The sequence below is a fragment of the Crocodylus porosus genome, unplaced genomic scaffold (genome assembly GCF_001723895.1).
Source record: "Crocodylus porosus isolate Cpor-Errol unplaced genomic scaffold, CroPor_comp1, whole genome shotgun sequence".
Taxonomy (NCBI): Eukaryota; Metazoa; Chordata; order Crocodylia; family Crocodylidae; genus Crocodylus; species Crocodylus porosus.
Genome location: NW_017728931.1, coordinates 33,408,147 through 33,423,879, shown reverse-complemented (window position 1 = coordinate 33,423,879; position 15,733 = coordinate 33,408,147). Strand labels below are relative to the sequence as shown.

The 15,733-nt window shown below is 41.9% G+C and overlaps 1 protein-coding gene across 5 annotated transcripts in view; it reads right to left on the bottom strand.

The window, feature by feature from the left end:
- Positions 1–420: 420 nt before the first annotated feature.
- The window catches only part of MICAL3 (microtubule associated monooxygenase, calponin and LIM domain containing 3), a 147,533-nt gene continuing 132,220 nt past the window's right edge, over positions 421–15,733 (bottom strand). For all 5 annotated transcript variants that reach the window (XM_019544535.1, XM_019544527.1, XM_019544529.1 and 2 more), the window contains 3 exons: positions 7,489–7,588; positions 4,011–4,084; positions 421–3,925 (listed from right to left, as the gene is read on the bottom strand). In XM_019544535.1, coding sequence (XP_019400080.1) covers positions 3,741–3,925; positions 4,011–4,084; positions 7,489–7,588 — 359 coding nt within the window. In that variant the 3' untranslated portion in view covers positions 421–3,740. The remainder of the gene's footprint in view (positions 3,926–4,010; positions 4,085–7,488; positions 7,589–15,733) is intronic.

Here is a 15,733-nt window from a genome sequence, read left to right as displayed (position 1 = left end):
TGCACCAGTCCAGCACAGTCAACACTATCTATGGCGGCATGAATCAGTACTAATACCAGCTCACGTCTCATAGGTTAAGGGCCTCTGGCTTTATTTACATGCAAGACAAGCATGTCACTGATTACATGCCGACAGTGCTCTATGTGTTACTACCCAATGCTGATGGCTCCAGTCCAAGAGCTAGAACATGCTACTCCAATTGTGACACAAATATCAACAGCTTGGAAATAGAGGTTCAGATGGTTTCATGTCACTTTTCATTAAAAAAATTGTAAAATATTGAATGTAAAACATGTATTTAAAAAATAAACTAGTGGTTATGCCATTCGTTTTTTGAAAGGTTTACTTAACAGCAAATACATATTGTGCCTTTCCTACTTTTTCTGATATAAAAGGCCTGAGTGTTTGTTTTTAATTAAGCTTCACGTGTTTTCCCATATTATGTGCAATATTTACTCTTCACTTCTCTTCACTTGCACCCTTTGTGTTGCAGAACCCTAATGAAACCCTTAGGGCTGCAATTTTAGAAGATTCACTTACTCCTAGTTCAGGACACAAAAGTCCATCACTCATTACTGCCTTGTGTGATAATTGCTACCCAATAAGTCTCTTCTCTCTCTCTCTCACCTAAACAAGTCCTAAAACAGTTACTTTTTCACCTGACAAATCTTGTTTCTCTCATATCCCTAGATCATCACAGCTACAGCAACACTACACTAGTAGCACTATTCAAGTCCTCCAAAGAGCTGGCCAGTGTCCCCCAGCATAGAAGGGAAAGGTGTGGATCTAATATTTCCTCTGTGAAAAACAAGCAGAAATCTTTACAGCATGTTGGTAAGAGGCCACGTTTACACACAAGGAGGGAGAGGCATCCTTTTGTTTTTGTTTTTGCTTTGCAGTTCACATTTAATGATCTTCAGTTCAAAATCAGCTATAGTCTACATAAATATATGGTGCACCTTTAACCTGGGGAGGAACGTCCTCTGACTGAAAAACATTTACAGTTGCAGCATATTTCTGGTCTAGAATTGTTGTTCCATAAGAGCCAATGTATTTTATGGGGAACTCCAAGCACACAGTGTGTAATCTCCCACTGCTGTTTCTGCACCTGCAGCTAATACATCTTCACTGCACTGGTTTGTAGAGAGACTTGTTCTATGTGGAGACGCTCCATTAGTGTGCCAGTACCTTGAAGGTATTTTTATGGGTGTCAAACAAGTCTTGTTAACATGCACACCTTTAAGTGACATAGTAGTTAGCGCTCTGCATTGCACCATGAGAACTCGGGTTTAATGTTTGTTTCTTTACTTCTAGGAAAGGGAAGGAAGCACTGTAGACAGTTTGTTCAGGCCATGCTAGCTGGGGAAGGAGCATTGGGTTAATGTGGAAGAAAGCATGTTTTCAACGCTTGCTAAACAGCATTGCTGATACTTCTAGAGAGCATCCCATCCCTGTCTCTTTGGCTGCAAATATGGTGCATGGGGAAGGTCCTTGAGGGTGGCATATGACATCAAGAAAACTTAGGTGTGGGGCTATTTAGTGTTTCCATAGGAGCATACACAACTTTTCTGGGGAATGTAGATAGCCAGAAGCAAGAAACCATATTAGTCTCTCCATCATTATAAATATAAGAAAAAGCAAGTAAAGGACTTGCAGCATGATGCAGCAACAAATTATAAAAAAGGATCCCAGGGCTTCAGGTATCAGTTTCATCAACAGTCTGATATCCACTTTACAGGGTTAGCAGTCTCAGTGGTGCTACGTAGATTTGTTTGGGAGTGACACTATCACTCACACACAGGTGAAGAGCAAGCTGAATATATTTATCAGTTACCATTAAAACAAAGGCTAAATAAAGCCCATTAATGGTGCAATTCCAACCAAACTCTTCTGGGTAATTCAAAGTTAGAGTGATGCCTGGCATCAGACATCACACCCTATGCACAGTACTATTTAAGGTAAGCCCTGTGGGATCAATTTAAGTTTTGGGAGTCTAGTAAGTGGTCTTTCCCGGAATTGTGACTGAATTGCTGAGTGTACATCTGCTTGCTACTGTGTGTAGGAATACAACAAGCGCCCTCCTAGCTCAAACACAGCAGCCCTAGTAATTAGGCCAAAAAAAAGCCTCCTCTGGCAGACACTACAGTAACTGTGCAATTTCCTTATGGGTGGATTGGACAGTGAGAGGGCTCACTCTTTAGGTGGGAGGGAAAGATGGGGGAAATGTTCATGTCACAGTTTTGACTTGTTACAAACTTTTAATATTTAAATAAATTATAAGATGGTTAGAGTTTAGAGAAGAATCCTGAAACGCAGAGGAAAAATCTGCTAGGAACACTACCAGGCTCTCACAGTCCTGTGGATGTCCAGGCAACCACAAAGTGGAGGGCAGGACAAGATACAAATGCAGGTCCACAAATACTGCTCTCTATGTGAAGCAGGGACCAATCTGCAGCAGTGTCTTGTTCTTTTGCAGTTAACACCTTCCCTCCCCCAATGATCCAAGAAATGTAACATTGACATTATTAATCAGAACGCTAATAAATAGACACAGGTAACAACAGTCCAGTCATTTAAAGTGGAGGTCGTAGGATGCAGCAGGCACACACCCAAAACTTGTCCGTTTCTTAAAAGGTACAAAAATGAATCTTCTTTCAAGTATTAAAAAAATAAGTTAATTGACATAAAAGGGTCAAAGTGACTAAGAGCCCAGGCAGGTCTTAAGCTTCATTTCCAATGTGCAAAAACAAAATAAGGAGGAAAAAAATAATCAAAACAAACACTGAAGTGTCTCATCAACAAGTCACCCAACGATGGCTCCCGCTTGGGGTTTAAAAGTCAGAGACTTCTGTTTGATGATCCCCTCAACACACTTGCCACATCTCACAAAGTCAATATGTTCCAGTGTCAAAATAGTCGCAACAACAACAAAAAAACCAACCCGAAATCCATTAGCCTTTCAACTGTGGCCATGAAGACAAGGCCAGCAGTGACTGCCTGTCCAGTGTGTAGCAACATGTAGGGAGATATGGGAGTCTTCTCCACTTTTTTGTTCTTTTCTCTCCATAACAATGGCAGCATTCTGAAGAGTATGATGGAAAGAGTCCTCCAATACCCAAGTCTCTGCAAAAGCTACAAGGAGCAGAAGATTTCAGTTGAACAGACTACCTACATTTCTTTGTGTCCATGCATAATGTTTAAATTCAGGTTTCTTTGGTGGGGAGGAAGACTAAAACAATGAAGGTGCTGTTCTGGAACACTGGCGCTGTCCTTTGGATGGTTAACTCTTCCACAAGTGCTGCTACAGGCTGCTGTGGTTTTCAGGAAGAGGGTAGCCACTCCCTCCCTTTTATTAAAAATCCTAGTATTGAAAATGGGGGGGAACATAACTGCAGCAAATCCAGTCTGGTGAAGGGTTACTTCTCTAAAAGATAATAACCTCTTCCTCTGTCCCCAAAGTTTATTCCTCTCCCTCATATTGTAAAAACACAATGGCCCCTTTGTACCAGGCCCTAAGGAGGCTGTGCAGTCTTAGTCTTTGACTTGGTGTGCAGGCATGTGGAACTGAGGCCTTAGGAGTTAATCCCAGTTATCAGAAGGCTTCTAGGTGCTTGAAACTGAATCCTTGTGTGCTGTAGGAATCTTATGGTTTCCTCCTCAAGATCTCCTGAGCCAGGTAGTTCTGGCGGACTCAGTGTAGGCCAACTGAACAACACAAACCAGCAGAGGTGGGTGTTAGCTCAGGACCAGTTCAAGCTAAAGCCTTTGGAGAGCATGACCGCTTCTAGGTCCTTGTCCTCCTCCTTTTCTCGTAACCTCTGCTCCTCAAGAAGGGCTACTAGAGAGTCTCTCTGTTCCACCACTTCCAGCATCTCATTCAGGATCCTCTTTTCCTCTGATAGCTCCTCATCTGTCTTTAAGTGATCTGGAGAGAAATCCAAAAGTGTAAGAGCAACCAGGACTGGAAACATGCACACACTCCATAAAAAGTTGCCTCTCTTGATACTCACCTTCCACTGCCATCCTTTCCCGGAGCTCCTGCTGTAATCGGCTCTGCCTGTCTTCCAATTCCAGCTCCCGAGCACTGAATAGAGAAACAAAACAGAAGACTACATAAGATTCAGGTAGGTTCAGATGTGTTGGCTGGGAGACAATCCTCATTCAAATCTGGCCAAAGATTGTTGGTGCTGAATCATTAACATTTTCCATTTTTTAAGTGTGGAAAAAATGGCTGCATAGGTCCAGAGATGTTCCAAAAGACATTACACAAAGGTACTGGAACAAAATCTGAGAAGGTAAATAGAGTTGGGAGGATTAAAGTCCCAAGTAGTGGACAGATGGAAAAAAACAGAACTTTGGGGGAGAGTCTCTTTTTCATGTAGTTGGGTACCAACCAGCCCAGCTGCTCTCTCACAGTCTTATTCATAGTGTTAATACCTACACTTAAAGTATAAGATAGGGAGAATGGGAAGGAGCAGATACATCTGCAATTTTTGCAGAAGACACAATTTACTTCTTTGCAAGTAGTAGGGCCAAGTGATGAGGGACAGGAAATATACGTGTAGCAAGGATTGTTTTTAGAGACATCTTTCACTGGACCACCTGGATAGTAGGGAGTGGTGCTAGAGAATCTTCCAGGCACAAATTGTTCTTCAGGTCTGGGAAAGAAGCAGATATAGTTTGAGCTAGAAAACAGAAAGCTCAAGAGCAGTAAGGAGAAGTGCAGTAGAACAGATAAAAAAAATAAGTGGACTAAAACCAGACAATAGCTTTATGGCTCATTGCAATCTAGGGGCTACCTCTGCTAACCTCCCTTTACCTCAAGTGTAATAATGATTCTTGAATGATCTTGATCTGTAACTAATTAGGTTATCTAGTCTACTGCACTTCTCTTGTTTGAAGCCATTGTCTTTGTTCCTACTTTACAGCTCCCCACCCCCCACATTCCCTTAAGCAGATTGAAGGCAGAGTAGAGATGCCCCTTACAAACTAACTGAATCAGAGATGCATAAGTTTTCATGAGCAAGAGCTCACTTCATCAGATGCAGACTGTTTGTCTTTGTACTTAGAGTTGTATACATGCCAGTGTTTTGTTACTCAACTCAAGTTGTCTGCTTCTTTTCCAGACCTGAAGACAGACAATATATGCCCAAAAGCCTGTCTGACCTCTGTCATCTATGTAGCTGCTCCAATAAAAGCTATCACCAAAATAATCCTTACCTTCTGCGCATGTGCAACTCCCTACACGTTACACTTAAGGTGTGATTAACCAGTTACTCACACATTAAGTTGTGACACAGCTATACATTCAACCAATTGATGGAATGATAAAACAAACAATAAACTGCAAAACTGTTCCACAACAAATATGTAATAACTTTGTTAGCTTATTCTAATCTCACTATTAATTGAACGTGTGGTCAAACACACTCCTTTGGGGCTGGGAGCACCAACAACCGAGGAGCTAGGGTACACCACCCGTTGCCAGCCCCACAGTTGGCAAGGCTTGCAGCGGCAGTAGCATTCCCAGCGCTGCCCCTGCTGTGAGCCTCTTTAGCTGTGGGGCTTGAAGTGGGGAGAGTGTTATCAGCTTCAAGGCTCACAGCAGAGGCAGTGGGGGGAACGCTGCCGCCATTGTGAGCCTCCTCAGGTGTGGGGCTCACACAAGTGGCAGTGTTCTTTCCACTGTCCCTGCTAGAAACCCCACAGCTGACAACACTGCCCCTCCTGCAAGCCTTACAGTAGGTGTCATTGGCTGTGGGGCTCATAGTCATTGTGATCCTGGGCTCCCCCTGCACCAGCAATAAGGTGTGATGGGATCTAAAGCACAATTGCGCAGATCTTGTATTAGATGCACTGTACCTTTACCTACATGGGTACAGGAGCCCTGAAGAAAAACTACTTACCAACTAATGAACATCAAGGTGCCCTACCTCCTCAGACACCAGCCTGAGTAGCACTTTGTTACCTATTACCTGTACTCCAGAGCTCACTGAGCTTCTGAAACCCCAGAGTCAACCTGTGCCTGCTCAGAAACTAGTTAGAATTGCATGCAACACATCGTTGGCCATAAATACTGAGGAAGAGCTGCAGCATCTGAGCCCAGATGAAAGGTCATGGGACGTGCCTGAAGACTAAGAGGGCTATTTGGGAAACATGTCCAACTAAAAATGAAGGGGTAGAATGGCAGCCAAGATGGTTACATTCATTACCTTCCTTAAACCAGGAGAATGTTGACTCATTCTCTCCAAAGACTATCCACCACTGAAATTACAGATCAGAATTTAGGGATAAACTTGTGAGCATGGGGTGCTTTGTATGGGAAATACTTAGGAGGACTGTTACAGGGCCCTAATCTTTAATTAAGTTTCCACACTTTTGGACTGAATCAAATCTTTTGACCTTTTGTACATCATTAGTTCTTTTTCTAGTAGGGGTTTTTCCTAATGTACCCTAGTTATTTATTAGCTGAGAATCTGAGACGCTTCTTAATGCATAAGGTTGGGCAGACTAGGTGTCCTGAACCCCGGACACTGTCTGCTAAACCATCAGCAAAATCTTGGCTCAATAAGGCCTCCCTCCCTGCCCTTCTCCTGATTTTAACAAGGTGTTTGCTTCTAATTAAGCTCCCCCCTCTTCCCCTTTCCCTTCCTGGAAGATAGTATTACATTTGGCTAGACTGCCAAAATATTATTAGCAGGGAACTTCAATGGCTTTGTAGATTGCACCTGGAAGATAAGTCAAGTGATATTTTCCAGGAAGACAGAGGTGTGAAGGAAGGTTTGACAATAAGGGGACATCTAAAGTGGTAAAATAGGATACACCTGCATAGGTACCCATATGTTAACTGGTTTTACTCATATGGTAACTGATTTTCTTAAGCTGACATTAGAATCTGATTTTTTTTAATAGATATTCAATGTTTAACAGGTTAAAAAAAAAGTAATTTGTCAGATACGTAAACCCTGAGCACTTACCCTCTGCTAGCCAGTCTGATCCACCAGCTGACAATGATTAAAGGTTCTCTAGTTATACTTGCTGGGCATGTCTACACGTTCATTAATGAGCTGTAATTACAGTGCATTTAGTTAGTATCTGTAATGACAAATACTGACTTAACGTGCTGTAATTGGCGCTACAGTGCATTAGCTCAGATGCACTTTTTTGTGATGCTACTGGCATTAGCACAGACTTTCCCCGCTGTGCTAATGTGCAGTATAATTAGTCTTCTGTGCATTAAGTGTCTTGTGTAGAGGCACCCACTTTGTCATTTCTTTAAGCTTAGTAAGTACTATATGAAGTAAACCAGGGAGGAAGTTGAGCAGTGCAGGGCTGGGGCCCAGCGAACCCAGCTGCTCACAACATGTTATTGGCCTCCTGGCAACATAGAGAAGATAGTGCCAGAAGCAGGCCCTCCAGCACTAGTTGTGTATAATGTCATCTTTGAAGCTGTACTACACACTGTGAAGAAAGCCCTTGTTCACTCACAAGATCATCAGCTCTGATTCATAGCGAACCAAGGCATTCTTTTCTTGCACCAGCTTGAACCACTCCTGCATCAGCTTTGGATCGTCCTTCTTCCCCATGCCTGCAAAGACAAAAACTTCTTAAGCATTCAGCTGATGTCCTGACATCCCTATGAGCCCAAGAGGCAGGAACACAAATGGGGGCAAACTGTGCAAAGAAAGCCAAGCAAGATGCTGCCAGAGCACTCCCAAGCCGGGTCCATTTAGTTTGCCCACAGCACACAAAGAGGAGGGCACAGAACTGTGGAAGTCACCTCCTAAAGAATTCTCTCCTCCTTGGATATTTCCTGAATCCCTTTTACCACTGCTCTCTTCTCTTCCCACTATCCCAAGTCCATCATTTTATGACTCATATCTACTTCACTTTCATTTGATGAACTTTGCTAACGCTTCTAGTTCTCAAGCAGTTTACTGACTGGTAGATCTCCATCCCTACGATTGTAGCCTTTTGATGTACTTTTCCTTTCCTCAACCACATAAATTGAATCAGTGCTCTTTTGTCATCGTCTAATGAAAAACTTTCTTTTCACTGGCTTCTCCATTAGATGTTTTTCCCATATATCTCTGCCCTTTTTGGGAAGTCTTCTGTGTGTGCAATCTATTAACAACAGTCCACAGTATCCTATAAGTAAGTTTCCCCCTACAGTATTATTCATCAGTATTAGAATGAGACACACTGAAGCCTACCTATTCTTGCTAATGTAAAAAGGGGTAGGAGGAAAAGAGTGCTGGGCCTTGATGACCCAACTTACTTCTCATTTTCTTAAATGTACTTTATCTTAAAAGGAACAACCTGCCCTTATCCAATAGCCTACTGACAAAACTCCACTTTTGTCAAGAGCTATGCAGATTGAATTGCCATACTATGGTTCCTTAAAGTCTCTGTAATGAGTTAGGTGCATGTCAAACTCAAGAGTACACTCCTTCAAGGCAATTCCTATTCTGGGTCTTTGATTCAGCCATGAACCAAGTACAGATGGATCCCTATGACTGCATGCAACCGCACTTTGGTTGTAGTGGTCTGCCTGCCTGCCTGCATGGAAGTTGTTGAAGGTTTGGGGCTTTAAAGATGAGTACTAGGATGCAGGGATTTAATTGACAGCTCTGACTAATTAGATGTTATAGACACAGAACATCCATGTTAAAAGCAGCTTCTCTTGGTTTTAAAGGCAGTCTGTTTAATGTGCTAGAAACAACCAAGCAGCAGGTTTTCTATTCTAATACCAAATCCTGCAAAAACTGGACATACATCTCACTCCAATGGCCAGTGAACAAAATCTGTGGCCCTCCTCCATCCCTAACTCCAGTGTTCCCTTGGAGCCAAACAGTAAGGTCCTGTACATCCTGCTAAGCAGTTGTGAGGCTGTTGCATAGCTTAGTAATACCTGCAGCTGAAATACAGAGTCCGTGAACCCTTAGGAAATGCTGCCCCTCATCCACACCCACCCACAACAGACTCTGGCTCTCTGGATTTTATACCAGTCTGTTGCTCAGTTCTAAGCATTCCTTTCTGAGCATCTCTGCACAATATGCCCACCTGGCCATGGGAGAGGGGAATTTATACATGCAGATATCCAGTTCAGGGGAGCCATGAAAGCACTGGGAAATCTCCCCACCCTTTCCAGTGCCAGGATATAAAGAAAATAAAAATCTCTAAGAAACAGCCAAATACACATTGCTACTGCCCTGTGAAATAGATTGATTTTTGTTTTAAATAGCCAATAAGCACAGGAATGTGGGAGGGGTGGGGAGGGAGGGTGGACAATTGATGTGAGGGAGCACTATGGAAAGCAGAGTAAGTGGTTCGCAAAAAACTACACCATGATCACATCCCAATCCCTTCCCCCATGCCTTGGCAATGGAAACTCTATGGCAAATTCCATTTGGGACAAATTCAAGAACGCACTCGCAAGACACGGATTATGGAAGACTGGTCTGGTTTAGGTTGGTTGGCTATTAAAACTCAGGGATATTTTGCAAACCAGTCTTTGTAAGGACACAGTATTCCTTTAATCCATACATACAAATGAATAGGCCTGTTAATGAAGGAGATTCTCTTCTCTCACCCCCATCTCCCAGACACCCTTCATGAAGAATAGAGAAAAATCACCAATGAAAACAGGAGCTTTGCAGTGTGACGCTGCTGCAGCCGCGATTGTAAATCAGTGTCCCTTGGACTTTGAGACGTCTTTCCCCACAACTTAAAACAGAAAAAGGGATACTGTACCTTTAAGAAATTGCCATGTGTTCATACAAACTTGTTACAAGATTTCTACTGAGAAGAATAATTGAAGGAAAGAAAGAAAGGAGTTTGGGAGTTGGGTTGGTTTCTTCAGTCACTAGCTGACTAGTGCTGCTATGACAATTCAGCTGAGGCTGAGGGGCATGGGGTTTGCATGAGGTTACATTACCTTCGTGGGCACAGCAAGGGCAGAAGGAGAGAGGTCTACGACGTGGTGTCCCGGCATTGGGCTCAACTTCAAAAGGAGCAAACGAGGAAGAGGAAAATGGGGGAGAGGAAGAGGAAATTGGAAGTGGAGAGGAAGGGGGGAAGGGGTGAAATAAAAGACAAGCAGAGGACAAAAAGCATAAAAGAGTGAGAAAGAAAGGAAACAACAAGAAGAAAAGAAACGAAAATACGAGAAATGGAGAAGCAGAAACAAGGGAAACAATCTACAGATGAATAAAATCCCTCATTGGCACAGATAACGGACAAAAGCAGACTGAGGCACTGGGGAAAACTTACTGAGCTACATATCTTCCTGGAGACAGATTACTTTTGAGTTTTTCCCTGCTCATTGCGTACGTTCAGTTGCATTGTCTTAACTCTAATACCATACCATATAGATGAGATTCCAGGAAACCAAAGTGAGGATGGGTGATTAATTACCTTCAGCAACATTGGTTTCTTAAGTGAAGTTACAAAAAGTCCCACTTGTATCTGTATGGTACCAACACTAAACAGCAACCCTACCTTAAAGATTTATCATGGTAAGTTTATCACAACAGCTTCTACTGGTAGTGAAAATGTTCCTTTTTTAATGGAACAGAGGTCCCTGAGATATAGGGCTGTGAAGGGAAAATTTGGTTAATATATGTGGGATGGGGCATGTGAGAAGCTGTTGGCTAGGATACTCTGTCTCAAACATTGGTAAGCACATGTATTTGTTAGTCTATCAGCATTTAGAATCAGAAACAATACCTAAATGGGCAAAAAATGACACATTTCAGTATGTGTGGGAGGGAAAAGGTCACCCAAAACTCATTTTAGCAGTTTGTAACAATAAAAAGCCAGATTATTTTTCCTCTATCAGCCACCAACATGCAATTCTATTCCACCCTGCTTGAATACCTGAAAATACGTTAATGTATTAATGTAACAACTTCCATAACATGCTAACACTTTAGCCTTAAGTCTCAGTCACAGAAAAGGAGCAAGAAAGTGGCAGACTAGTCCATCTTCTGTGTTCACTGTTTTTCAAGGACTTGAACCAGGGTGTAAAAGGAGCCAACACTTGAGAAGTCAACATTCCAATTCCCACCTCACAAAGTGAGGCAACGGCACAGGTCTCTGAGGCCTGTTACACTGAATCCTGCATTGGTAATGGTAGCATAGATAACACAGTAAGTCTTTTTCCTCTTTTCTATTGGTATCTGATGAAGGAAACATGTGTCTTGTACAGAAGAGCTCAACTACTTGAACACTGAGAATCCGCTTTTCAGCAGCACTCAATATTATAGGGACTAGGACATGTCCACCAGTAATCACTGACATTTCTGAAAGTAACACAGGTGACCACCTGCAACAAGAAGGTGAAGTCCCTGGATACCAGAGCTGGTGGTGTATGCCACTAGCTACTCAGAATGTACAGCTGTAGTTAAAAAAAGGAAGGAATGCCTGTGTCAGTGGAAGGCATGATTATCTGATGAGAAGAATGCATAATGCACAGACATTCACAGAACTCTGGTTGTATGATTGAGAGTACAGCCCCAGAATACCACCGAACTGGGAGAAGTTTCAGAAGGGACCATCACAGAACTACAGCAGCACAGAGGCAGTACATCAGCTTGCAATCCTGTGGCTGAGCAGTGTGGTTCTCAAACACAGGAAAAAACTTTTGCACTGGGAGTAGGAGGGGTGACATTAAGGAGGGGTTCCACAACTGGTTGCATGATAATTACAGCTAAAGCATCAGATCAGCCTTTAATGACATTCATATTCTCAAACACTTATTTTCAGTCATTTAGACCTTGCTTAAAAATTACATTTGCACTGAAATCTCCTAGGGCTCATCTACAAGTGCCTTTTTAGAGTTACGATTAAAGTGGATTCACCTAAACCACATAAAGACACCTCTAGTGCAAATGAAGAGGACTCCCTCTCCCTACCCCAGGAGTTGGTGCAGAATAGTCATTGTACTTTACAGCCAGACCCCGTCTTACTTTCAGTTCCCTGGGTGGAAAAATCTTGACACTTGTTTTTCAGTCAACAAGTCTTTTTTTTTGAGAAATCCTCAAGCAATCAATGTAACAAAATGTTTAAGCTTTGGAGAGAGAGAGAGAGAGAGCGAGCGCATGTATACACGTACACACACATGCGGGAGGGCAGTCTCATAAAAAATGCAGCTCTGTTTATTTCATTATTAGTGGTTCTGTAGGCCTGAATATAAAAATAATGATCTGCCTTGTTTGATTTAGAAAGAAGTACTCTAGAAGTAACTGTAACATACACACCATCTGAATTCTACCTCCTCACTCAAATCCCTGCCAGAAGGCCATTTCTGTAAGGAGTCAGAGTGCTAAGCAATATCTGTCTCTATATGGAAATATTCTAAATTACCATAAGGGTATTTTCGTGCTTGAATTTACTCTTTTACATTGAGAGTTTGCTGAGCAAAACAATTTTTTATGGGTCTAACAAAGCATTGAGCACAGTGTCAAATGAGTCAAAACGTGCAGCAAATTATGCTGTGAGAATGTTTCTAGTTACAGATGCTAGGAAGATACTATGTCACTTACAGGTGAGTGCAGAATTGTTCCAAGGCAGAAGTTCCCAAACTTTTTCTTATTGTGCATTCCCTTCCAGATTTACCAGTTGCCTGTATACTCCTACTCTACTATCATACATTTTATATTTTAATCCCTTAAATGATAATTATTATACTGAAAATTAAATCCACCATTTACACAATTTATCCCACATACCCCCCCAGAGATGTCTTGCATATCCCCAGGGGTACGCATACCACAGTTTGGGAATCTTTGTTCTAAGATGACAAGGAGTTCCTGAAGTGGCAACTACAGACAGCCTAAACTTGTATTTACTTTGACTGTCTTACACAAAAATCAATCAGACCTGGCCTGATATGTCATCTGATTAGGCTTAACTATGTGTGCACAACTGTAGGCTAGTAAATGTTTTCACCACTGGAGCACCAAACAGTGAGATATCAGGAGTGGGTATAAACATTAGTCTCCTGAAAACACCATGGAACATATAAATCTAGCAAGAATAAAATGCAACTACTGTTTTGCACCTACAGTATGTTCAAACTGCAGCCTTTTTCTTATCCCAGGTATAAACATATTCCAATACGTACACATATCTGATAATGTATCGAAGTGGCAAAGTTACAGCGTTTCTGGAAAACTTGAATCTCCTGATTTTTGCACAATCAAAACTCTCACACCAGGCCTTTTAAAAAAAAATGCAACACATGTTGTATTATGTGCTGAATGCCACAAATTGCAAAGGGCAATATAAACTGCATTCCTTCCAGGGTTGAAAACTTACCTTTTAATATTTCAAAATGCCAAAAGTGTGCCAGTCTTCATGTCCCAGTAAATGACATGAGCTAGTCACAATTTTTATAAAAACCAGAGGTTCAGGAACAGTGCATCCAAACAATACTAATGGGGAATATGAATATAATGTTAAGAGCCTCTTCAGTAAGACAGTGCTGCAAAAATGTTGATGCCCATCTGCTAACTGAGCACTGGCACAGAAGTGTTTAATACACACTGATCTATCACCCTGATGTGGTACACACAATGCTGTCAAAAAAGGATTGTGTACACACCTTTACAAAACTCTCATCTCCCCCTTGGTGTCTGTATGACTCTCAAGGACTCTCCATATTCCATGTCTCACTTCTCTTTTAAAGGATCTTCTTTCTTCCTGATAGGTTTGGTCCTAGCTTCAACATTTTCCCAGGAACTCCCCACCACCCCAAAAAGGCAGTCCCACCTGCATTTGGCTCCATTACTACTTGCACTGTTCCTTCTTCACCACCTAAAATTTAGCTTGACTCCTTTTCTCAACTCCCATTTCACACCAGAACCACTGTCCCAGCCTTGGTGTTTCTTTGTATGTCACCCTTCTTTCCACACCCACAAACCATAGCCTTTACTGACTCTGCTGCTCCCCTGCTGACTCAGATTCCCTCCTAAAGGTACCTGCAGCCCTATCCAACTGCATCAGGGTAGGAATGAACCCTCTCTCCTTGGCAGCCTCTTCACTTTTTGGAATGCCTAATATTTCATCCTCCTGAAAAAGATTCCCCAGGCTCAGATATAATGAATGATTGAAATTGGCTCCAGACTTTTTATTAAAATAAACATGTCGATGCTAGAGAGTACAGAAGTGTATTCCCTGGCCTGTACTGCAGCAAACTACATAGCACTACTGCAAAGAATTATTATTGCACTGTTTATGAGATACCCACCATGGTGTTGTACTGCACAATATGATATTACACCGAACAGTACTGTGAGGCATTATTATACTGAACAAAACCATACAGCAGCTTGCACAACTCTGCTATCCCTCCTCTATTCAGGCACAACATCAACATTCTCCTCATATTCACTGATTCTGGTGAGCGCTGCAATGCTGGCAAACAGATTCACAACTAGATGTTTAAATCAAGATAATTTGATTTTTTAAAAAGGAAAATATTTGCATTATTCCGGGAGAATCAATTCCATTGATCATCACAAACACCAAATGTATTCTTCAGGTGGATCCCTTTAAGAAAAGGCCTCTTAACAGTTATTTAAGAAGACTATCAGGAACAAGTTAATTTGATAAATCGAGAAAAAAACTTATCCCTTTATCAAAGTAATTCTTTTAGGTAGTTCACTTATCCACATTTAAATTCTGAGAAGTATAATGTTTGAAAGCTAGAATTATTTACTTAAAAGCTCAGATTCCCATGGCCTATGCTTAAACACAGTGCTGGGCAGACTATAAGCTCTCTAGAAAGCAAAGCAAACCACATTATGTTCTGGCTTACCAAATGGTACTGAAGATTTTATGATTTGTCCTGACCTGCACTTGTTACATCTCCTACCACCCTCCACCCATTTGCCTTGTTGTTTCTCTCAAGGTCATCATCTTCCCCCATCATGCATAGCCCAGCTTCCACATGTGTGGCTGACACAGCTAGGCCCTATCTAGGTAAGAAAAAAATCACAACCTCCTTGCTAGAAAGGTACTAAGACCATTTCCCTAAGCAGTGCAAGGCCAATGGGACCAAGACACTTGGCTGATAAATGTAAAAAAAATCCACCCATCTTTAAACACTTTAAGCAAATTTCATACAGTGTAATGCTGGTGAAAAGTCCCATAATAGTCAGGTTTAGAAAACGATCTTTTCTCCCTCCCCACAGCATGGAAATAGAGTAGGCAGTGGAAATGTAAGCCTCCTCTACTCTTCTGCAAATGAGATACAATCTGGAGGTATCTAAAGATAAGAGGGAAGCTCCATTTCTATAGTCTTTGGCCTGTCCAGTGGGGCCACCATAAGGGTACTTATTGTAGCAGTCTGCACGCTAAAAAATGGAACAAGATGTATGAATTTTTTCACATCACCAAAAGCCCACGGATGGTAATACCATTTTGTCACTATGAACCTGAGCTGGAAAAAACAGGTCTTTAAATTAGTCTGCAAACTGATAGTTCCATATATGAGTTGATTGCTTCAGCCAACTATCAGCTAGGTAGGTACAAATCTCTGTGGTGGAAAAATTATTCACTAACTGCTAAAATACTGTCTTTGTTTCATAGATTTCATAGACATCAGGGGTGGAAGAGACCTCGGGAGATCATCGAATCCAGCCCCCTGCCCAAAGGGCAGGAAGTCAGCTGGGGTCATAGGATCCCAGCAAGATAAGCATCCAATTTACTCTTGAAGGTGTTCAGTGTA